Below are 24429 nucleotides of genomic sequence, written 5' to 3'. Positions count from 1 at the left end.
CTCTTGAATGCCAGCAGATGTAGGCTTACTGCCAGGTGCAACCTTATCTCTCCTGAGACTTATGTTTGCAAGTTATCATTAATCCAGCTTCGATTTATGCTGATCAGAAATTATCTAAAAGATAGGCTGCTTTGCTGGAGCCTTTTATTACCTTGTTGGTTTGATGTTTACTCAAGCAAAGGCTTGTTTTGTTTAAGAAATATAGACTCTGGTCTACCCAGCCTGCTCTGGTGCAGAGGTCCTAAAGGAGCACGGCAATGCAAGGTGCATGGAACAAGCCGGAATAAATTCACCTCTCTGGTTCTCTTCATATTGATGAGAGTTGAAACTCCCCATTTGAAGGGTAGTTTTCAAGGCTAGTTAATATGGACGGATGAGCACAGAGGAACCTGAGGCACAATCCCATTTCCCCCGGCAGATGCTCCTGACCTTCCCTACCCGGAGCCTTATGAGCATCCCCTGCAGGGCGTGAAGCGAGGTGTGCTGCTCTCTCACGCCCTGCACGTTCTCCAGACACCTCCATTTAGCCCTGACGAGAGAGAGGAAAGGAGGTGAGGTGCCAGCAGAACCGGTGTAACTCCCTGGCCCCAGACCCCTGCCCTCCCTACCCAGAGCACGCTCTGTTTTGCCCCTTCCAGTGCCCAGCTGTTCCTGTGGGCCCGGGAGAAGCTGGCGCAGCTCTCTGCACGGCAGCTGCAAGGGGCAGTGGGGGTAAGCCTTGGCAGTCCCAGTTCTGTGGGGCATTGGAGATGGGGCTCTGAAGGAAGGATCCTGGGTCAGGAGGCTGCCCTGGCTGCCTGGCCCTGAGCATATGCTGCCACTTTTATGACTGAGCATAGCCAGAAGGCCGTTTGTCTCCGAGCAGAGGCTTTTAATTGCACTTAACACAGCGCTGAATTACGGCCGAGGCCTTATGCCTGGGGACAGCAAAAGGCTGAAGAAGAGGGGTGCCACACTCATCTCGTGACAATTTATTGCACTTGCTTCAGGAAAGCTCAGAGATGTTGGGGATAGCACCTGGCCACTTTGCACCCTGAGGCTGGTGAGGAGACGAGGAACTGAGGACAAGGACTGTTTGCTGCTTTAAAGAGTGACTTCAAACTGCCCCTGCCCCAGTCATCTTCCAGGAACCTTCCCTTGTCTCTTTTGCTGTGGGGCGGCAGGGCACCCCAGCAGGGGGATCCTCAAAGGGGGGATCACCAAAAGCACCTCTGCTTGGTTTGCTTCTTCAGGATTATTATTATTATTATTATTATTATTATTATTATTATTATTAGAACATTTCTAGGTAAAAGTGCCTTCCCCCTGCCTCTCTCTCCCCCCACCCCCTTTTGCCCAGCCAACTTTTTGCTTGATTGCAGGGCCACCCATCTAACTTCTTGGCCAACTGGGGCATTTGTTCCCTCAGTGGGGGATGGTTCCCTCTTAGTGCCTGAGTATGTCCCTTGCAGGAAGGAGTGGGGAGGAGGGGAGGAGAAGGGAGGTGGCCAAGTGCAGGATGTGGCAGGGCCCTATTAGCATAGTGATGGGGAGAGGGAGCTATGGCATTGGGACGAAGACCAGCCACATAAGGGAACATGGCCCAGGCAGCTAAAGGCTGTGTCGTCTTCTAGGCATCCTTGCACCTGAAGGTTTGTTGGTTGTCCTGTCAGTCTGCCATCCGTTTCCAGATGCTAATTTTAAATGCCAGATTGGTGCAGAATAAGATCTCCCTTATCTATAACTTAGCAGTGGATGAAGCAGCCAACTGGAGACTTGGGTGGGCAAACAGAGAGGAGTTGGTTTCTCCCACTTGGGTTCAGCATCAGGGCAGACTTGAAGGCTGGGGAGGGGAAATTGCGCCTTCTCCCCTGCCCCCGCCTCTCTCTCCAGGCTCCCTGTCTGTTTGGCTCGAAATCCAGAGTGTTTGCATCTTATATTGGGCTAGCTCGTGTTGTGCCCACCTGCTCCCCAGTGGACCCACCACTTGAGCTGAAAGAGGTGGTCTTGGATGAGATACTGAGGTTCCCATCCCTGCTGGTTTTGAGGGACATCAACATTTATGCCAAGGGCACCATGTCAGGGGCAGTTCAGGATTTCATGGCCCCCATGATAAGCAAGGGATTGTCCAAACATGTCAACAGTTCATTGCATGAAGCAGAGCACATTCAACAGTTGGTCTTTGGGTTTGTTTGTTTGTTTCATCCTGACATGGGGATGGAGATCTGAAAGTGGGGAACTTGAAAAAAAAAATCCTTTTGTCATGTTTAGATCACCAGTTGTTGAGGTTTACAATGACAGCAGTTTTTTTCTCCCCTCTGCAAAGTTGGGAACCCTATTAAGATGGTCCACCTCAGAGGTTAATGTATTCAGAGAGGCTCCAGAGAGCTCTAGATATAGCTGGCATTTCTCTCAAAGCCCTTGTTGATCTGTGGGATGGAGAAATGACCCAAGTTGTCATTTCCAGAACTGAGAACAAGGAAGGAAAATAGGAGACAGCTTGAGAGAAGGTGGAGTGGATTGTCCCAATGGACACAATCAAACTCTGGTATGTGCCTCTATTTATGTATACTTAGAGTCAGTGGGGGCATCAAAGAAACAACATCTCACTGCCTCGGTTCAGTAGAGCTTTTCAGGGTTGACTAGAGCCTATTACGTGCTTGCCTTAAGGACACTGTGGACCACCCTGAGGCTCACTGTAACATATTTGCTAGGTACTGCTAGGACAGAACTGTTTGCATCTACCAAGACTTATAGACTTTGTTCTTATAGCTGTTGAATCTGGTGAGGTACCCAGAGCACAAGCAGGTCTGGTTTTCTTGCACACACTTCAGTCGATTTACATCATGTTGACAAGATACTTAGGTTCACTGAAACCCTTTCCTGAATCCTTACCATTTTTGACTTATGAACATTAGGACAGTGGGCACAGTCAACAGGTTCAGGGAAGTGAATAGGGACCCCTTGCAAGAGGGAGAGGCCTCAAGCTATCTGAACGAGCAGGAATTAGGCTGTTCCTGAAGAAATCCTCCATGGGCTTAGAAGATCTTAACAACTTTAAGCCAGTGACGGATGTTTATTTCCTGGCTGAGGGCCTTGAGCAGGTGGTGATCAACCAGCCCCAGCTACCAGTTATCTGGAACTATTTTGCTTGGGGTTGAGACAAAGCTTTGACATGGAAACAGCTGTGGTTGTCCTGTGTGACGATGTATATCAGGAGAGAGATAAGGGGGAGTGTAACCCTGTTGTTACTCTTGAATCTTGCAGCAGCTTTCGGTACCATCAACCATGGCATCTCTGTAGGGCAGCTGCATGAACTAGCTGGTAGTATACTCCACGGTGGTGTTTCCATGCAGTATCCCACTTGGGCGGCCAGCTCCAGAAGGTGGTGCTTGGAGAATATTGCTTGGCTCTGTGGAACCTCAGGTTCCTTAGGAGGTGGGTTTGTTCCCCATTCTTTTAACATGTACGTGGCACTGCTGAATAGGGACTTCCAGAGGTTAGTAATACATTGCCATCAACATGCTGGTGATGTGCAGTTCTACTCCGTTTCATTTCCTTCAGGTGAGGCTGCAGATATACTGTACTAAACCACTGCCTGACCGCAACAATGGGGTAGATACGGGCTAACAAACTGGAGCTCAATTCAGACAAGATAGAGATGTTGATAACAGGTGAGTCTTCTCATGGGGTGGATTGTATTCAGTCTGTTCTGGATGAGGTTACACTCTCCTTGAAGAAGCAGGTCCGTATCTTTTTGTGTTCTCCTGAAATGACCTTCGCCATTTGAGGCTCAGGTGGCCTTGGAGGCATGGAGTATCTTCTTCCAGCTTTGACCGGTGGGCCAGCTACAGCCCGACCTGGACAAGGATAACCTGGTTTCTCTGGTAACCTCCGAGTTGGATCGTCGCAGTGCACTGTACGTTGGGCTGGTAGAGCAGCTCTCTGAGCCTGAGTCACCCCGGGCACTGCAGCAGCCGACCTCGGGGGCCTTCCCCCAGTGCCAGCTGCAGAGGAAGCATGGCAGCATGACAGTCGGCCTCCCCAGTGGTGCCCCCTCATGTACGGAATGTCCCCCCACTGAGCCCTCCCGGCACCAACTCTGTCATCTTTGCAGCACCAGGCTAAGACTGCTCTCCCCTCCCAGGCATTTACTGGCTGTGATGGACACTTACAGGGGTCTGACGGCACAAGGGGGCATTTTGCTCAGCTTGTTTTGACAGCTCTGTGTGTATTAGAATTCTTTTGGCCGTGGAACTGTTTTTTAAAGTTTGCATAAATTTTTAAAAATCTTATTTGTGTGGTGTTTTAAGACTATTTTTATTGTATTGTGTTTTGAAAATGGTTGCAAACTGCCCAGAGAGCTTCAGCTATTGGATCATAAAGAAATGAAATAAATTAATGTGATATAATGACAACTAAGGGCACCCTTGCAGCCTCCCATTCAGATACTGATTCAAGCCCGCCTGAGGCATACTTAGTTTTAACAAAAGTGCCATCACTGCCTTTCAACCATTCTCTGTGTGGCATCTTTGTGGTAAGAGATTCACGGGCTCCACTCTGAATGCCTGGTACCAGCATGGAAAGACAAAACGCAACTCATGCCCTTGCACTGTCTCTTCTCCTTACCCAGAATGTCCAAAGCTATTTGGAATCAACTGCAAAGGAGAAAAACGGTGGAAGCGGGAGTCAGAAACTGAGCCATTTGCATTAATCTATTGCAGGGATTTAGTCATACAAACAAAAGTCTGACAAAGGTTTTAGCAATAGGTACAACAAAGCAAGAATGGATCCTGAAGGTACCAAGAAAGCCAATCTGTAAAGTGCATCTATTCAAATTTGAACGGTCAGGGAATGGCATTCAGAAGAGAGGGGAAGGTGCTCTTGATTTTTCATGTTCTCATGTTCAACATCACTTGGGCCACACAGAGAATGGTATGTCTTGACCAGATAGTGATAGTGACTTCCTTGGTGAGAATGACAGGATCAAGAATGACCAAAGATTTGGTGGCATGTGCTGCATTTATAGCAGGATTTCCCAAGTCAGTGGCCTCCAGATGTGTTGGATTGAAACTCTAATCTTTCCCAGTTAGTAATATCTGGAGGGCCCTAAGATGGAGAAAGCTGCTTTGGGACTCTTCTTAGTGAGCAACAATAAACCTTATGGGAGGCAGGAAAAGGTGTTAAGGAGAACCTGAGACCTGAGCTGTGGCATAGGAAAAGTGCTTTATGCCCCTGGAGCCAAGATGTCCAGCACTATCAGGGAGAAATGCACAGATGCCCAAGAGAAGCAGATATCCTTTGCTTTCCTTTCCACCACCAGAAAGACTGCCAAAGCAGGCAAGGACTAAACAACTAAAAAGGGAAATCAAAACCCACTGAGCAAGCGAAGAGGAACATGGGGAAATTCACCAAGGTTGTTAGCCTAATGCCTCTGGAGAGCCACATGAGATAATTCCCTTAAAATATTAATCCCCATTTTCCCTGTGAGGTGAGTCAGCAGTAGTGATAAAACCCCAGAGAAGTCGTAAAAAGCCAGTGCAATTGATAAAGCGGAGAGTCGACATAATAAAACTTCACCATGCTGAAGGTCAGGTCATGCCTGTCTCAGTCAGAGCTCTGAGTGGGCAGATGGATGGCTTGCTTGCTCTGCAGCACTTAGGGCCATGGAAGAGACGCTTTATAGAGGGCTACACGGCTCAGCAAAATCCACGATGCCAGGAATATTTGGCCTCCACGGTGCCACATGAGCATGTCCCAATCAGACTTCCATATCCCAAAGTTTTCTTCTTTTTCAGATTGTGTTCACTGATGGAGATAAGAAGAAAGAAATCCAAGCAAAGCAATCACACTCTTCCTACGCAAATTTGGAATTGTGTCCACATGACATTGCTGCACAGTCGGAGGATAACCACTGGGCTGGCTCACATGTGCAGACAGCCTGTTGCTCCCTCTGTGCTCCAGGACGCACCGCTGGATGTTTAAAATGGTTCCACCGAAAAGAATTGAGTTAGAGGACCTGTGTGAGGATATGCATGTTCCATCCATGGTGTTAGATCAGTGATGGCTCTTTCCTGCATATGAGCCATTGCTTGAGATCATCGACCTCCAGCCATGAATAAGAGCGTGTGAGCTCCACTTCGCTGTCCTGCTGACTGCATGGAGAATCCCCACACCAGTGGCCACATCCTTGGTGGCCTGGAGCGCTAATGTGAGGCTCCACGGCCGAATGCAGTTTTTGAGCAGTCAGCCAATGGACATGTGGCAATGGGCAAGTACCCCAGAAGCCAAGCGAGGAGCCCCATTCTCAGGAACAGTTACAAGAAGGCCCCGCGTAGCTGTCCAGCACAATGAGCTGGCTTTGTAAGATGCAACAAGGGCAAACTTGAACCAAGAATGCTTTCATTACCTGTCCGGGCAGCAAGGGGCCTTGTCGTGGGAAGTATAAGCTGACACCTCTGAAGGACACCTGCCCAGGGAAGGCTGCCTTAGGATATGAAACAAGAGACCCGCAGAAACCTCACCACTATCTCCAACCCAGAACACCCCCAAGTCCCTTGCAGTTCTTTACAGCTCTGGTCAACTAGACGGACCTGCAACAACACTGGGGGAATAACAAGGCCTCCACAAAGCCTCAAAGAGACCTGAAGCAAAGCAGGTCTCACATTAACCCCTACTTGGACGGGAGAACTGCAGTGGGCTGAGGGAGTGGGAAACCATATATAAGATGCTCTGGATTTCTAGGAAGAAGGACAGGGGGTTCCTTCCAATTTGGATGGATTGGGTGTATTTTCTATTCTGTCCCACCCTACATATCACTTAGAACTGAGGCAGATAGCAATTACGACGCACATTTGAAAGGGCTACAATGTGCATTAGACAGGACTACAACATGCATTAGAAAGCTGTGTTTTCCTTCCCCCTAATAATTCCATAAAGATCCTGCAAAGCCACATGCAGGAACTCAGGGGGAAGCAACTACAGCTTGGATGGAGTTCCGGAGCCTGCAAAGCCAACATCAAGTAAAGGAAAGATTGGGCATCTGTCAGGAGCTCCCTCTCTAGCAGGAGCCCACTGAAAAGAGAGCCCCAGAGTTGCCCCCGTCTTCATTGTGACAATCTACCTGCCTGTCACTCTGGCCCAAACAACAGTGAGAGGGAAGAGCAGAAGACACCAAGGTCTACCTTTTCCCTGCCTTTCTTACAGTCAAGCAAATGCACTAGTGGTAGCAGCAATGAGGAAGAGGATAAGGAACAGTTGCAGCTGATGACGAAGGAAGATGTTAGACTCACTGAGTGATGGGATCATGGAGGATGCCTTGTGCAAGAATCCTCAAAGTCCTGGCGCTAACAAAGAGCCCTGTGCTTTTGTTGAACTTCAGCTCAGGACCTTTTTCTAAAATAGACTGGCCTGGAGAAGAGCTAAGATCTGATTACTGAGTTGCAACTCCTTAGTCTGGTGCAGTGCATTATCTATTTATTTTGTTAATGAGGGGGGCCAAGTCTGTGCAGAACTCCTGCCTTCTACCCTGGAAACTGCTTCACTATCGAAGGGATATATAATGGATGGTAGGGAGAAATAAGATTGTACTATGTTTTGTGAATTCTTGTGACCTTTGAACTTTGGTTATTAAGTGGTATAGAAATGAAATCAGTAATAATGTATGGCTGTTGAGATGTTGTTAGATTCCAATTCCCGTAAGACTTACCCTGCTTAGACAATTGGCAGGGATGATAGGAGCTCTAGTCCAACACTATCAGTTTCCTCATTGCTGCTATAATCCTATACATATTTACTGAGGAGTTAGGCCTATTGAAGATGGTGGCAACATAGCTAGGAGCAGACACGCAGCATGTCTTCACTTGTTCCAAGGCTCAGTCCTGAAAATAGGTTCTGGGGCTAAGTCCTGGTGAGCCCTGGCTCGAAGCAACCTGTTCTTGATCAGTATATTGTACAGAGTGCATGGGAAGTGTTCAGGCAAAAGAGAGAACCTGAGAAGCTTGTCCCATCTGATCTGACTACTCACTCCTCCAGTTGACTCCAATGCTCTTTCCATCGCCATCCAGCTGCACCAGCTCTTTCAGGGCCAACAGTAAAAGAGCCATGCCTGGTTACAGAAAATGCACCAGTGCTTTGGTTTTCAGAAAGGAGGCATAGGAGAAATAATACGGTCTGCCATTCAGTTCCATATCCCCAAACATATGGCAGATGAGTGTGTGTTATAAACGATTTGAATCCCAGCCAGGTTATTCCTAAGCCAAGTGTAGAGGGCAGATTAGATAGGGTGGTGAACTTCAGACTCTGCCTTATACATATAAACTAAGCCTCTGGGACATTTGTCCCCTTTCCTTTTGCTATCCTAGAAAAATGCTTTCTCTCTTGGGCTTGGCAGCCACGGTGCTTGCTCTTGGGGCGTGTGCCCCTCTGCAAGAGGCAAGAAACCGCACCAAGCTCCTCCTGGTTTCCTTTGATGGCTTTCGGTGGAATTATGACCAGGATGTGGACACCCCCAATCTAGACACCATGGCTAGCGAGGGGGTGAAGGCACGGTACATGACTCCTGCTTTTGTCACCCAGACCAGCCCTTGCCACTTCACTTTGCTCACAGGTGAGTGCCAGCTGGGGTGGGTCGGCTGCACCGTTCAGACCGTGTGCTGACTCCCTCGGGGGCGGATGCTGTGGAGCGGCAGCGGTGGCGGCCGCCCCTCAGCCATCCCCATGAATCTCCATCCTCTTCTGCTGGAGGACAGAGTGACAGATACCGCACATGTCTCTCACCCACCACTTCAAGTGAGCTGGTGGATGCTGTCCTGCGCGAGCAGTGAGGTCCGATTCCACTGCCAGTCCAGTCAGCTTTGGGATGGGAAAGGGGGAAGGGGTGCCGCCTTGTCCTCTGGGCTGTTCTAGTCTGAAACACATTCCCACACTCTTCTTGCCAGTGGACCATGTCCAGATGGCAATTGACCTGTGAACATTCAAGGTGCCAGACAGCTCTCTGCTGATCTCAGGCATGCCAGTCTCCCCATCTGGATTTAGACCTGAAAGATCAAGGGGATGTGTCAGCGCATGGAGGGTAAGCCTGAACAAGTGCAGGGGGCAGCAAAGAAGTCTGTCCCGAACGCAAGCAAGAGGTTACTTGGCATGCCTTCTATAAAATGTAAATGATCATAATTATTTCAAATTGTGCACATGTATTTGCATGTGCAAATCTGTGCAACTCTTCCCCCATGAACCTGGCCCTGGACCTTTCAGGAGCCAGCACTGCCTGTTCATGGCGCTACCCATCTTAACCTTTAGGGTCCTGAACTGGCAAAAATTCCATAACCAAGACACGCCTTGCCTCCTTCATGGCCCATGATCTAAATATGCCATTACATGGCCTATCATCTGAATCTATAGTTGCCTCTGCTTTGTATTTATTCGGAAAAGGCAGAGGTAGAATTGTTTGGGGTGGAGGAAATACAATATAAGAAAGCAGTTGAGAGAATGAGGAGGCAAAGCACACGGAAGCAGCATGTTTCTGTCAGAAGGGCCAAGGGGAGCAGGAGGCCCCTCGAGCTAGAAGAGCGGTGTCACTCGGTGCTACAACAGCCGCTTTGCATGCAGAAGTCTCCAGGCCCACAGTCCCAGCGTCTGCAGGCTGGGCTTGGACAGGCTTCTGCTTGGACCTCTCCGAACCACTGCCTGCCGCTGAAGACAGTGCTGGCCAGGTGGAGCAAAGGGCCTGAGGGTCCGGCTCAGGCAGCTTCCTATTATGCACGCCATCCTAAATCCTCACGTGAGACTACACATTAGGGCTGTGAGAGGCTGGGAATTCCCTTCTGTTGAAGCCTGGCAGGATTCCACGGTGCTTCCATTCCAGAAAATGGCAGCAGAATCAGTTCTGCCCTGCATTCCAGAATTTTACCCCTGCATTCTTTCTATATCTCCTGCCACTTGTGCAAAGGGTGAATGCTGAGCATGGCGCTGGGGAGTCTGGGGAGCCAAGCCCAGGGAATCCAGTGGATTCCTACCTCTGGACAGATTCCCCAAACACTCCTAGTTGTTGCGCTCCTTTGCAGCTCCCTTCTTGCGGACTGGAATGTGTACTGCACCTTTCCACTGGGAGGGCCCTTGTTTTGTTTTCCACATTTGTTGACCTGTTCTTGTTGGGATTGGATGGATTAAGCCTCTGCAGCTCTATTGGTGCCCTATCTATTTAGGGTGATTTGTTCCTTTCGAGTGCTTTCAGAGCAGCTTTCATGTCACTTTCTAATACTGCAGATTCTTCTCCGTAGGATTCTTCTTTGAAGGAGCCTGTCATCCTTTTATCCCTTCTGTATAGTTCTTCAGTACATTGTTTCCATATTCTCTTTATTTTATCTAGGTCAGGTGGTATGTTCCTTTGTGGGTCTTTCAGCATTCCTAATTCAGGTTTGAATTTCCCTTTGATTTCTTAGGTCTTTGGGAAGAAGACCTTTCTTCATTCCTCTTGTGTTGTTCTCTTCTGTTTCTTTGCACTGGTCAGTGTAATTGGTTTTGTTTTGTTTTTTGTCTGCACGTATTACTGAAAAGTTGCCTTCTGACCCTAGTCACTGAAAAGTTGCCTTGTGACCCTATTTCTGTCACTGTTTGCTTTTGCTTCCCACCTGTCCTTGGCGATTGTGAGCGTTTCTTCTGTCATCCATCAAGGTTTTTTCTTTCTTTCACTAATTTCAGTCTACACTTCTGGTTCGCTGTCTATTGAATTCAGTAATGCAAGTCTCTTTTTATGTGGGCTTTAGAATTTTCAGAAACATTATTTCAAATGTATTTTGGCACTGTGCTTCTGTTGGGGATCTTTTTCAGCTTTACTCTGATGTTTCATACTACTAGTTCATGGCCATCACCGCAATCTGCTCTCAGTCTTGTTTGGGCAGTAAGAATACAGACTCACCATTTTGTATTTATTTATTTAGTAAACTTGTATGCCTCCCCATTCGCCGAAGCATCGGGGCAGCTTACAACAATAAATAAATACATATAATCATATAAAAACAATATAATTGGAAACGCCCTGGCCAAAGATATAAAATCAATAAATAAGCTAACAATTAAAATGCCATTTAAATAAAAAGGTCTTGGCCTGGCGCCGAAAAACATATAACGACGGCGCCAGGCGGACCTCTCTGGAGAGCACATTCCATAGATTGGGCGACACCGCAGAGAAAGCCCTCCTCCGAGTACTCACCCTCCTAATATCCTTCATGGAGGGCTCCTGGAGAAGGGCCTCTCCCGCTGATCTCAAGGAGCAGGAGGCCACGTATGGACGTAAGCGCTCCTTTAGGTAACCAGGACCCAAGCCGTTAAGGGCTTTATAGGTCATCACCAACACCTTGAATTGGGCCCGGACTTCAACGGGGAGCCAGTGGAGTTGATGGAGGACTGGCATCATGTGAACATAATGCCCAGTCCCCGTCAGCAGCCTGGCAGCCCTATTTTGCACCAATTGAAGTATCCGGACTGTCTTCAAGGGCAGCCCCACATAGAGTGCATTACAGAAGTCTAATTGGGAAGTTACCAACGTGTGTGTTACTGTCACCAGGCAGTCGTTCTCCAGGTAGGGACGCAGCTGATGGATCGGCCGAAGCTGAAAGAAAGTGCTCCTCGCCACTGCTGTCACCTGAGCTTCAAATGAAAGCTCTGGGTTGAGGAGCACTCCCAAGCTGTGAACCCTGTCCCTCAGAGGGAGTGCAACCCCATTTAGGACAAGGCTCAAGTCCCCCATCCCGAGGTCTGATCCGCCCACCAACGGGGCCTCCATCTTGTCTGGATTGAGCTTCAGTGTATTGGCCCTCATCCAGCCCATTACCTCAGCCAGGCACCGGTTCAGCACAGCCACTGCCTCACCTGGTTTGGTGGAAAACAAGAGGTAGAGCTGGGTATCATCAGCGTACTGATGATTCCGCAGCCCACACCTCCTAATGGCCTCTCCCAGCGGTTTCATGTAGATGTTGAATAACAGAGGGGACAAAATGGATCCCTGCGGTACTCCATGGCATAACTGCCATGGCGCAGAGCCATAGTCCTCCAGCACCACCTTCTGGAATCAGCCATTGAGATAGGAGCGAAACCACTGCAAAGCAGTGCCTCCGACCCCCAATCCCGCTAGCCTATCCAGAAGGATACCATGGTCAACGGTATCGAAAGCTGCTGAGAGATCCAGGAGAACCAACAGAGACGCACTCCCCCTGTCTTTCTCCCTGCACAGGTCATCGTACAGGGCGACCAAGGCAGATTCAGTACTTCAGTACCCAGTTCTGAAGCCAGACTGAAATGGGTCCAGATAATCAGTTTCATCCAAGAGTGCTTGGAGTTGTCCCGCCACCACCCGCTCCAACACCTTGCCCAGAAACAGGATGTTGGCCACTGGTCTATGATTAGTGGCCATCTCTGGATCCAGGGATGCCTTCTTCAGGACTGGTCAGACTACTGCCTCCTTTAAAGGTCCAGGTACCCGGCCATACCTCAGAGAGGTGTTAAGCACTTCCAGGATCCAGGTCCCTATCCCGTGCTTGGCGTTGTTAATTAATCAAGATGGGCAAGGGTCCAATAGGCAGGTGGTGGGACGTACTCGTTCAAGCACCTTGTCCACATCATCAGGCTGCAATAACTGAAACTCATCCATCAATTTTGGACCTGACAGCGACATTGGAATCTCCCCAGAAGCCTCTGGGTCTCTAGTGGAGTCCAGCTCGTGACGAATCTGAGCGATTTTCTCCCTAAAATGCTTGGCAAAGTCATCACAGTGGGCCTGCGAGGGTGGTACTGGATCTTTCTTAGGGCCAGGATGAACCAGCCCTTGTACCACCTGAAAAAGCTCCGCCAAATGGCATTGTGAGGAGGCAATGGAAATGGAGAAGAATTTCTTTTTTGCCGCCCTCACCACCACAGCATAGGCCCAATAATGGGCTCCTAAGTGTGTTCGGTCATACTCATCCCATGATTTCCTCCACCTATGCACTAGACGTCGCCCAACCCACTTCCTCACCCACAATTCAGGTGTATACCAAGGGGAAGAGTGGGCTCTGCCTGGCGGGAGAGGACGCTTGGGAGTGATCATGTCCATAGCCCTGGTCATTTCCCCATTCCATAGTTCGACCAGAGCATCGACAGGAGCACCAGTCTTGTCAACTGGAAACTCTCCCAGGGCCTTCAGGATCCATCTGGATCCATCCAGCTCCAGGGGCAGACCCACACAATCGGGTCCGCACCCTTATAGAGGGAAAGGCCGCTCTTGAGCACAAACCTCACGAGGAAGTGATCTGACCATGACAGGGGTGTCAGACACAAATTCCTCACCCTCAGACCACCTTCTTCCTGCCCCGTCGAGAAAACCAGGTCCAGAGTGTGTCCATGTTCATGGGTCGGGCCTGTGACATGTTGAGACAGCCCCATGGCCATCATGGAGGCCAGGAAGTCCTGAGTCACCCCAGTCAGACCAGTCTCAGCATGGAGATTGAAGTCCCCCAGGACCAACATCCTGGGAGTCCTCAACACCAGGTCCGAGACTATCTCCTATCAGCTCAGGCAGGGAGACTGTTGGGCAGAAGGGTTCACAGTACACCAACAGAATCCCAAATCTGTCTCAGTCTCCCAAGACCAAGTAGAGGCACTCTAGCCCAGGTCTCGAGGGGAGATGGAGGCTCGGTAAACCAAAGCAACCCCCCTCCCCTCCCTTCCAGGCATGGACGGTGCTGAACCAAATACCTGGGCGGACACATTTGAGAGAGGGCGACATCCCCCCCTCTCCCGCCCAGGTCTCAGTTATGCAAGCCAGATTGGACCCCTCATCCACAATCAGAACGTGGATGAGGGATAATTTGTTGTGGACCAACCTGGCATTAAGCAACAGCACCATCAAGTCCGGGGGGCAGTTGACAAGACTACCTGGAACCCTCTGGGTGGGGGCAGAACCAGAAGGAGGGACAGGTGTCAGCCATCTGTCCCTCCTTCTTCTACGCGGACATGTTAAACCCCCCCACTGTAACGTCCATTGCCCCCAGCCACTCCAATGGCGGCGCCCATGCGCTCTCCAGGTAACCTAACCGTCGACATGGCCAGGGACGAATCCATAAAAGCAAGTTAAAATACAATGAAAACTTTAAAACAATATTAAAAAACTCCCCGTCTAACCCCGATATTAAATTCCACCCACCGAAAGAGACCCTCTCCAGCCCAGCCCCCACACGGCCACGAACGGCCACAAACGGCAGCAACCGCCCTTTAGCCATCGCCCTTCAGCCGTCGGCCCCAGGCCACCGGCCCCAGGCCGCATCCGGCGAGTTAAGCCGGCACCCGCCCCTGTGCCCCGCCCCAATCCGGCGTTGCTCTCACCGACGCCGGTGAGGGGGGTGCAAAGACGGATGCGGGGAACCCGCCGGCCGGCGAGATGGCGGCGCCTTCCTCCACAGCGTCAGTGGCCCTGGCGTCCTCCGTCCCCGGGAAAGGTCCAGCGGTGGCCACGGGAGCGGCATCAGCTGGCCCCCGGGCTCAGCGGTGCGCCCCAGGTCTTCCATCGGCATGGGCCAGCGGCGGTGGCGGCAGCGGCGGCGGCAGCAGCGGCAGGTGTTCCAGGGGTGGGGGGGGGCTCAGGTCCTATGTACTTAAGATTACATAGTCTCTCTCTGAGTTCCATATTGCTCATCTGGTGATGTTCATGTCATCTGATTGGTTGCCTGAAGTATGTATCTGCAATGAACCAATTTTGGTTTTAAGACATTTTTCTGTCTGAAAATGTCTTAATCCAGTTCACTTTATTTCATGCACACCGAGAAGTTTGACCATTCAATTTCTTGCTTTACATTCTCCAGTTTGCCTTGATTTATACTTCTCATGTTCCATTCGCCAATTGTATGTGTTGCACAGTAGCGGACTTTCCTTTTACTTCACATATCGTGCCATGTCATCTAGTGTATGTCAACTGCTAGGCATATTTCAGCTTTGATCTAATTGCATCATTAGTGACTGCATTACTCATATGTTTCCTTTGCTTTTCCTCAGTATCTGTTTGAGTGCCTTCCGACCGGGGAGTCTCATCTCCTGGCACTATCCCTTGTTTCATTTTGGATTGTTTCATCATGAGGTTTTCATGCAAAGAAATATTTACAGGGATATTTAAAATAGGTGAATGTTCTTCTGCAGAACTGCATAAGAGATGAATGTGCAATTATACGCACTTGCATAAAATGACTAATAAAAAGAAGAAGACTCCTTTTCTGCAAATTTAAAATCCTTCTTCTTTTGTGTGAGTTGCTGCCCTTAAACAGTCAACAGAATCTACAGATACACTTGACTTGCTACAGATCAAGTTGATGGTAATGGAGGGGCAACAGAATGAAATCCACCAGGGCCCAAAGAGAAAAATTTGTCAGGTTTCCCCACCCAAGTGGATTCCTCATGCATCCCTACTCCAAGCTGTGTTGCCAGCTTTGATAACACGTTTTTCATGTGCCGTTAAAAACAACGCCGATCCCCTCCCATGCTACGAGCGTTGTGCATGGCTCTTCCCAAAGAGGGACAGAAGGCAAGTCGTACACCCTCCTGGACCCTGAAGGCCTCTTCTCAGGCTGCCTCCAGCTGAAGTGAGCGTCAGCTTTCAAAGCCATGGTTGTCATTTCTCTCTGGCTGGCTTTCTGCATGTGTTTTGCTTTCTCAATTTCTGTGATGCCGACTGTTTAATATGTTATCCCTCTTTCAGCTGTATTTCTTTTAATGTTATTTGTTTGTTTTCTTATGTAAGCCGCTTGGGGAAACGTTTTATTTTGAAAAGCAGCCTAATGACTGTGTAATAAATAAATGTGCTCTATCCTATATCATTTTTACAGACATATGGAAGGAAAGCTAATTTGACTTAATTAGCTTGATTTCATTTAAGCTAACTTAATGGGAGGGACTGCGGCTCAGTGGCTGAGCACCTGCGTTGCACACAGAAGGTCCCTCTTTCAGTCCCCTGCAGCTCCAGGTGGGAGAGAATCCCCAGGAGCTGCAGCCAGGCCCTGCTGACAACCTTGTGCTAGATGGATTGGAATGCTCCGGCTCGAGAGATGGCAGTTTCCTGCAAGTGGGGAACCTCCAGCCAGTGGGCTAAATGTAGACTCCTGAGCTAGTCCATAGCCTCTCCTCTGCTGGCTCCACCTCTTTGGGTTGCAATTTGTATTTTTAAAAGTCTTCATTGGAGCATTTGAGGACTGGGGGATGCTAGGGAGAGAGGGAATAACCTTCGGCTTCCTGAACTCTGTGACTTCCCCACTCTAGAAACCACACCCACACTATAATTAAGCTTTTGGTTTAACCTTCTTTGCTGCCAATGGAGGGATTTTCAGATGGGAATGCATAAGTGTGTGCAGCCATACCCGTGGAAATAATCGAGCGTTAGTTTCCTGGGGGCACGCATGATCATGGCATAAATGGAACAGCAGGCCGTCCATAGCAGAGATCAAAGAAGGCATACAGAAATAGGACCACATAACAAGGCCTCAGGATGAAAGGAGCAAGGCAGAGATGTCTTGCTAGAAGCAGGACATTGAAGAAAGTCAAAGTCAGGGCTGATTGAGCTTGAAGGAACTATTTAGCTCTCCTGAACAGTAAGAAGTCATCAGGGCACTTCAAGCCATCTGAGAAGGCGTCCGATGTTCTGCCTTCCATATGTTTAGCACTGTAACTCCCATAAGCCCCAGCCAGGTTGGTCAATAGCCCAGGATGCTGGAAATTGTAGTCTAAGGCATCTGGAGGGCACCACATTGGAGAAAGCTCTGCTGTTGCTTCTCAGGCCTTGCACGTGCTGTGATGGTGGCCTCCGGAGGTTTTAGCCTGCCACTGATTTCTCCAAAGGTGGGAGGAAATCTGGCTTAGCCTCTGGGTAGCCCACCTGTGACCACCTTGTGAGGCAAAAGGATCAGCACACACCCATTCCCACATTGCATCCTTTGCATCTAATTCCAAGCTCGCCTCTCTCCTGGCAGGGAGGTACATCGAGAACCATGGGGTAATTCACAACATGTGGTTCAACACCAGCTCTGGAAGAAAGTATTCTTATTACGACACCCAGCAGAAGTCTGACTGGTGGGACAATGGCAGCCTCCCTATCTGGATCTCAGCACAAAGGCAGGTGAGTCAGAACCCCACAACCCACCCAGGAGCTGCAGAACCACAGAACATGCCTCTGCTCATGTACCTACTACCTGAGACAAGGCGCCAGAGGTTTGAAGATTTGTCTTCCCATCTGCTCTGTACTGCTCCTGCTTTAACCGGAAATGTAGGGAAGCAAAATTGGGAAGGCCAGGAAAAGAATTGATGTATTTTGACATGCAGTGCTGCACTGTGTATGCCCATTTGTCTCAGGTTCCTCCAAAACTCAGATGTGAGAATAAGTTCAGAAAGATATTTAAGTATCAGGGGAATGGCATTCTCACCACGGGTGGAATTGGTTAAAGGTTGCTGAATATGTCCTGTTGACTTTCCTTCCTTGCATAGATATTAAAGGTGCAGGAGCACTGCCCCCTTTTGTGTTTGGCGCAGTGGGTTAGACCGCTGAGCCACTGGGCTGGTTGATTGAAAGGTTGACAGTTCGAATCCACAGACGGGGTGAGCTCCCGTTGCTCCATCCCAGCTCTTGCCAGCCTTGCAGTTTGAAAGCATGCAAATGCAAGTAGATAAAAAGGTGCCACTTCGGTGGGAAGGTAACAGCGTTTCGTGCACTTCGGTGTTTAGTCATGCCGGCCACACGACCACGGAAACTGTCTGCGGACAAATGCTGGCTCCCTCGGCTAGGAAACGGAGATGAGCACCGCCCCCTAGACTGGACTTTAATATCATAGGAAAACCTTTGCCTTTACTTTTTTACCCTACTTAACCAAAAAAACCAATGCATCTGGAGAATTTCTTACTATATTATGTTTTGCACCCTCTTCAAAATAGGCCCACAAACTGATTTGAGATTGGCTGGATAGCAGTAAAGATATTGTTTTATTCACCCATCTAGCCTCATAAATGGAGCTACATATATTCAGGATGTCTACTGAATAATAATAGTAGCAGTGGTGGTAATAAGATTAATAATAGCAGCATCAGCATCATATTGTTCCAATGAAGCCTATGTTCAGATTCTGCATTTCTGCCTAAGTACAGTATTTGGGAACTGCACAAAATATTATTCAGCATCCTGACACATTCTACTTTCTTTTTAGGGTGGGGGAATAATTTCTTAGTGCCAAAAGTTGTTTGGTTTAAGTATATGTGCCTTTGGGTATGAAAAAGAAAGGCTGTGGAAGGTGCTGAAGTTCTGCCCACTCTCACCACTGGCAACATGGCAAATCTTGCCTAATTTTGGCAATGCACTTCCCATACTTCCTCTGCAAACCATGATGGCTAGAAAAATAAGGCATCTGGTTTTGCAGACCAGAACCAGTGTTTTCATGATACTCCCAAATGCACCTCTGTCTAATATGTCATCCATTTCTGGGTCTGTGGCTTCTCACCCTAGGGCCTGAAGGCTGCTTCTCTATTTTTCCCTGGGGGGAATGCCATCTACCAAGGAGAAGAGGTACAAGTTAAGAAGGTGGAGAAAAAGTGGCACAAGTACGATAACGAGACCGAGTGGAGGCAGAATGTTGACACAGTCATGGAGTGGTTCACGAAGGATGACCTTGACTTTGTTGCCCTTTACTTTGGGGAGCCTGACTCCACTGGACACAAATACGGCCCAGAATCCCAGCAGAGAAAGGACATGGTCAAGCAGGTGGATCGGACGGTGGGTTACCTGAGACAACGCATTAACGAGACAGGCCTGGTCTCTAGACTCAACTTGATCATCACATCTGATCACGGCATGGAAACAGTTATCAAAGAGAATGAAATCCACCTCGCCACAGTTGCAAACTTCTCTTTCCAAGACCTTCAGTTCGAGCTTCTAGATTATGGACCACATGCACTGCTGTTGCCCAGGCCAGGAAAATTAGAACAAGTTTATCAAGCTCTACACAAGGCTCACCCCAAACTCCATGTCTATAAGAAGGAGGCGTTCCCCACAAGATTCCATTATGCCAACAACTCTCGCGTCACATCTCTTGTACTGTACGGCGACCCTGGTTACGTGATCCATGGGGTAGGAGGTATTCTGCCCTCTAAAGGGACACTTTCTTTTCCTCTTCACTCTTTTCTTAGGAAGATGCTTTTGGAGGGCAAGAAATGGGAAGGGAGGAGCATGTATAGCCCAGGATCTTTTGCTGCTTGTGATAGAGCCTAAATGGTATTCCCCCATTCTAAAGACAACATTGACAGGCAGGCAGGCAGGCGCAGGAACCATTCACATGCAAATTTGCAAGAACAGGTTTGCTCAACCTGCTGCCCCCCTGATGTGTTGGACAGCAAATCCCTTTGGAGCCAATTTGGTGGCTATGCTAGCTAGGAGTAATGAATCACTGATCAACTTATTTAGAGGTCACCAAGATGGCAACTAGGGAAAACTAGAGGGGACAATATATCTGCTTAAGACTAGCCTACAGGTTTCCTGCATGACAATTACTTATTCTGGCAAATTTGTGATCCTTGTTTTTAGTTCTCCCCCCCCCCCCCCCCCCACCCCCACACACACACACCATCACTACCCAAATCCTGCCCCGAACAGGCTGCTTCCTGGTAAGTGATAGAGGAACCTTCAGGATCAAATGAACCACTTCTTTAGTAGTGCATCTTTCTTTCTGCCCTTCCTTCTTAAGGAAGCCAGAGAGAAGGAAGGAAGAGTGCCACAGCTTCTATGCCCAACATCTCGAAGGCAGCCTTTGAACTAAGTTCTCTCTTTAAAAATACAGGGCTGTCCCCATCTTCTGTTTAAGCATTCCATTGACTGAGCTCATCTGGAACACCTCGAATCAGGAACCCTAACAATGCGCAATGAGAGGGAATTTACACCCGCATTCATCAGGCGCCCTAATAGCAATAGCATGGGATGCTGAACAGGAAACCTAAATGGACCAAGTGGCCCACTAATGGCGAAATACAGGAAATATTCTGCATGCCCCTTGTTTATTCAGCTGGAGTAAAGGGCCAGATTAAGGTTGGAAAACCCCATGTCTCCATGAGCTCAAAACTTGGAAGGTGTTCAGGAAGGGCAGAGAGAATGATCTGTAGAGAGAAATATCCAGAACGCAGGGCTTTTCAAAATCCATCTTGAAAAATGGTGTCTCATCCATTACTAGGATTAGGGGTGAGGGGAAGTTTAGGATTAGGGGTGGAAAAGCTAAGGGTCCTGTGAAACTTTCGAGGAATGAAGCATGTTGAGAATGGGCAGAAAGAATGAGGTATGCAGATAAACATTCAGTAAGCAAGCATCCCCGAAATCAGTGTGAGGCAGGATTTTTTACGGTTAGGGGTAAAACCCAGGATAAGTTTGGGTTGGAAAAATCAAAGTCCCTGTAAAGTTTTTGAGACTTGGAAAGGGCCGGAGGAATGAGTTGTGAAGAAAAGTTTCTGAGAAGCTGGAATTTTGGAAATCGGTAAGATGTGTGGGTACTTCACATCAGTATGATATTAGGGATAATCAGGCAATGGTTGGAAAAACAAGGGGCCCTGTGAAGGATTTGAAGTTCCATGTAAACATTCAGTGTTTGAAAGATGTTTAATATAGGTCGACAGAATGAGCAGTGCAGAAAAACAGTGGGGAAGCTGGCATTTTGGAATTCTGAGAGAGGCAGGGGGCTTCAGAACTTCTCTGACATTAGGGATGAGATCCACGCTAGGGTTGGGATAAAAAGAGCAGGAACACTGTGAGGCTTCTGAAGGCTGAAACGTATTGGGAAGGGGAAGAAAGAATGAGCTGTGCAGAAAAACATGCAGAAAATGGCATTTTTGAAAAGTACACGAAGCGTGGGTACCTAAGTGGAATAACACGGTAAGGGTTGAGATCAAGGTTAGGTTCAGGGCTAGAAGCATGAAGGTCAGCCATATAAGAGGGTAAGAGTGATACTCCAGGATAGTTTAGTGTTAGATAAACCAGGATTCCTGGGATGATTTGAGGCTTGAAAGGCATTTAGAAGGATCAGTAATAATGAGTTGAGCAAAAAACATCCAGGAAGGTGACATTTTGGAATTTCCTAGGAGGCAGTGAAACTTAATCCATAGTATACTATAAGGGTTCAGACCCAACATAGGGTTCAGGTTCAAAAAGTGGGGTCTCTGGGAAGGTTTTGAGGGTGAAACACATTTAGAAAGGGCAGAAAGGATGAGCTGTGCAGAAAAACATCCAGGAAGCTGCCATTTTGGCAATCCTGGTGAGGTCGTTGAAATTGATCCATTGAACACTATGGGTGTTCATATCCAGCCTAGGGTTAGAAAAGTGAGGTTTGCTGTAAAGGCTTTGAGGGTTGAGCTGCATTTATAAATGGCAGAAAGGATGGGCTGTGCAAAACAAACAAACAAACCCATCCAGAAAACTGCCATTTTGGAAATAGGTATGAGGAAGGGGTAAAGAATACATTGAATGCTATGGCGGTTCAGATCCAGCCTAGGTAGGGTTAGGGTTAGAAGAGTCAGGGTCTGTGTAAAGGTTTTGAGTGCTGAAAGGCATTTAGAAAGGGCAGAAAGAAGGAGCTGTGCAGAAAAACATCCAGGAAGCTGCCATTTCTGAGGCACACTGATGCCGCAGCTGCCGTCTGTGGGAGTTGCTACAGGTACTTTACCCGTTTTATGCTGTGGGTGTTTGGCTCTAGGATGGGGGTTTTGGTTAGACCAGCCAGGTTCCCTGTTACCCATGTGAGGCTTGAGTGGTGTTTGGATCAAGCGGAAAGACTGAGGTTGTAGCCTCCTGGAATCAGTGGGTACCAATCCTGTATGTGCAGCATTTCATGTCCTCTCCTTCTCCTTCAGAGATTCAAAGTCCAGTTTAATAAAGGGGAGCATGGCTTTGACAACATGGCTATGAATATGAAGACCATCTTCCGAGCTGTGGGTCCAGCCTTCAGAAAAGGGCTCGAGGTGGACCCTTTCGAAAGTGTGAATGTTTATGCCCTCCTTTGTGATCTGCTGGAGATCGTACCAGAGCCCAATGATGGATCCCTGACTGTCACACAGAGCATGCTGGTCAAGAATGCAGGTCTGATTTTGCTGCTCAGCAAGCTTTCATGATTGTAACCCACTAATTATTCAACTGACTTATTCAAAGAAAAAGGGAGAATGTCTCCACTCTGTACCCTTCGCCCATACTAGGTGGAGGGGACTTAGACCTGTCCCCTGGGGAGCACGCCTGCCAGTATCGTAACAGAGGGCTCCCAGGCAATTGGAATGGAGCATGTGAAAGAGAAACTGGGAAAAAGGGACACGGTAACAAGCATGGCAATTTAGGTAATATAAGCAGGGAAACAGAGTCTGTCTGGTGTGGTCCAGACGTGGTTAATTTAAAAAATATATATTTACTGCATTTATATGCCACCTCGTAGCCTGAGGGCTTACTGGGCAGCTCACGTAGCAAAAATAGCACAACTAACATAAAAATAATACATAAAACATTAACAGCTAAAACACATAAAATTATACAAATATAAAGTGCAAACAGGAGGGTGAGCAATAATATGAGGGGGGACCCAAAAACCCCAGGAATTTATCTATTAAAAATGTGTATTTCTTACTCACCTAGCAGGGGAAGCCTGTACTAAAAGGGGGCTGCTCTCCAGAAGATAATTCCTGGGGGGGGGTCCCCCCTCATATAAGCAATAATAAAACTAGCAGCAAAAAACCAAATAAAAGTATAATTCTAAAAACAAATGCTAAATTAAAAGGCCTTTACTTTGTGATGAAAACAAAATAATGTGGGTGTCAGTTGCACCTCTTTCGGAAAGGAATTCCAAAAGTGAGGTGCAACAGAGAAGGCCCTTCTCCTAACTAATTCCCCCTCCACTTCATTTGGGGGGGGGGGCTCCACTGATGATCTGATCTGGTAGGGATATAGGAAAGAGACATTTCTTTAATATCCCGGTCCCAAGCCATTTAAGGCCTTATATGTTACAGTCCAGGCACTTTGAATTGGGCCTGGGCAGTGACAGGCAGCCGATGCAGCTGGTAGAGGACCAGCATGATACGTTCGCTAGAGCTGGTTTTTGCTAGTGACCGTGCTGCTCTATTTTGAATTAGCTGAAGCGCCTGGACCATCTTCAAAGGCAGCCCCACATAGAGCACATTGCAGCAGTCCAGGCAAGAGGCTCCTAGTGCAAGGCTCTGTGGCGAGGCTCCGCTCCGCTCTGCTCATCCAAGTAGGAAAGTGGCTGGACCACCAGCCAAAGGTGACAGAAGGTGCCGCTGCCCACCGAGGCCACCTGCGAAACGAGCGAGAGCTCAGAGAGCAGGAGCGCCACAAGCTATGCCCCTTACCCTTTAAGGCAGGGGTCCCCAACCCCCAGGCTGTGGACCAGTACCAGTCTGTGGCCTGTTAGGAGCCAGGCCACACAGCAGGAGGGGAATGGCGGGCAAGTGAGCAAGCAAAACTTCATCTGCATCCGCCACCGCTCCCTAGCACTGGCATCACCACTGGGGAGCGGCGGCAAATACAGATTACCATTAGGGCCCTTTTGGGTCTTGGGCCTCTAGCATTATGGTGAGTTGTATAATTATTTCATTATATGTTACAATGTAATAATAATAGAAATAAAGTGCACAATCAACGTAATGCTCTTGAATCGTCCCAAAACCATCCCCCCTCCGAAGTCCATGGAAAAAATTGTCTTCCACAAAACCAGTCCCTAGTGTCAGAAAGGTTGGGAACCTCTGCTTTAGGGGGAGCACAACCCCATCCAGGATAGGTTGAAAGTTTCCCAGCTGGGTGAATGGACTGCCTGCCAAAGTATTTCATTTTGTCTGGATTGCACTTCAGCCTATTGGCCCTCATCTGGTCCACTACCAAGCAAAGGCACTGGTTCAGGACAGTCGCTGCCTCACCAGGACTGGGTGAGAATGAGAGGTGGAGCAGAGTGGTGACGCTTCAGCCCAAGTGTCTAGGTGACCCCACCCAGCGGTTTCATGCAGATGTTAAAGAGCGTGGGGGCCAAATGGGGCAGCCCTGTGGAACTCCGTGGCACAAACGCCATGGCGCAGAGTGGCGGTCCCCCAGCTCCTCCAACTGGCGATGGTCAGCCAGGCACTGCAGATGGGATATGATACAGGCAGAGGCGTTTCTGCATGCAGAACCGTCAATAAGTGTGCCAGCATAATTCAGCCCTCCTGCCTAAGAAATCCTGCCAGACGCCCTGTTGGTCACAGTCCCTTCCGCTGGGCCAGGAGTGTTGCCTATATGACAAAGAGGCAGGTAACCTGGATTAAAATGTATGGGACATGCAGCACCCCTTCTAGAAAAGATGGGTCAGTACAGATAATTACGTACATTTTCTCCACGTCACATGATGTCCCAATGCAGTGGGACACATGTGCACAGAAAACTGGTTCAGG

The 24429-nt window shown here is 48.6% G+C and overlaps 1 protein-coding gene across 1 annotated transcript; it reads left to right on the top strand.

The window, feature by feature from the left end:
* Positions 1-8346: 8346 nt before the first annotated feature.
* ENPP7 (ectonucleotide pyrophosphatase/phosphodiesterase 7) lies at positions 8347-23420 on the top strand. Its single transcript, XM_044456442.1, has 6 exons — positions 8347-8587; positions 16962-17107; positions 18482-19102; positions 21862-22087; positions 22201-22314; positions 23245-23420. Exons 1-6 carry the CDS (start codon positions 8347-8349, stop codon positions 23418-23420), a joined length of 1524 nt encoding a protein of 507 aa, XP_044312377.1.
* The last annotated feature ends 1009 nt before the right edge of the window (positions 23421-24429 follow it).

This window comes from Varanus komodoensis, unplaced genomic scaffold, assembly GCF_004798865.1.
Source record: "Varanus komodoensis strain SLA01 unplaced genomic scaffold, ASM479886v1 scaffold84, whole genome shotgun sequence".
Lineage (NCBI taxonomy): Eukaryota > Metazoa > Chordata > Lepidosauria > Squamata > Varanidae > Varanus > Varanus komodoensis.
Note: the sequence above shows the minus strand (reverse complement) of the source record. Positions and strands in the feature narration are given on the sequence as shown.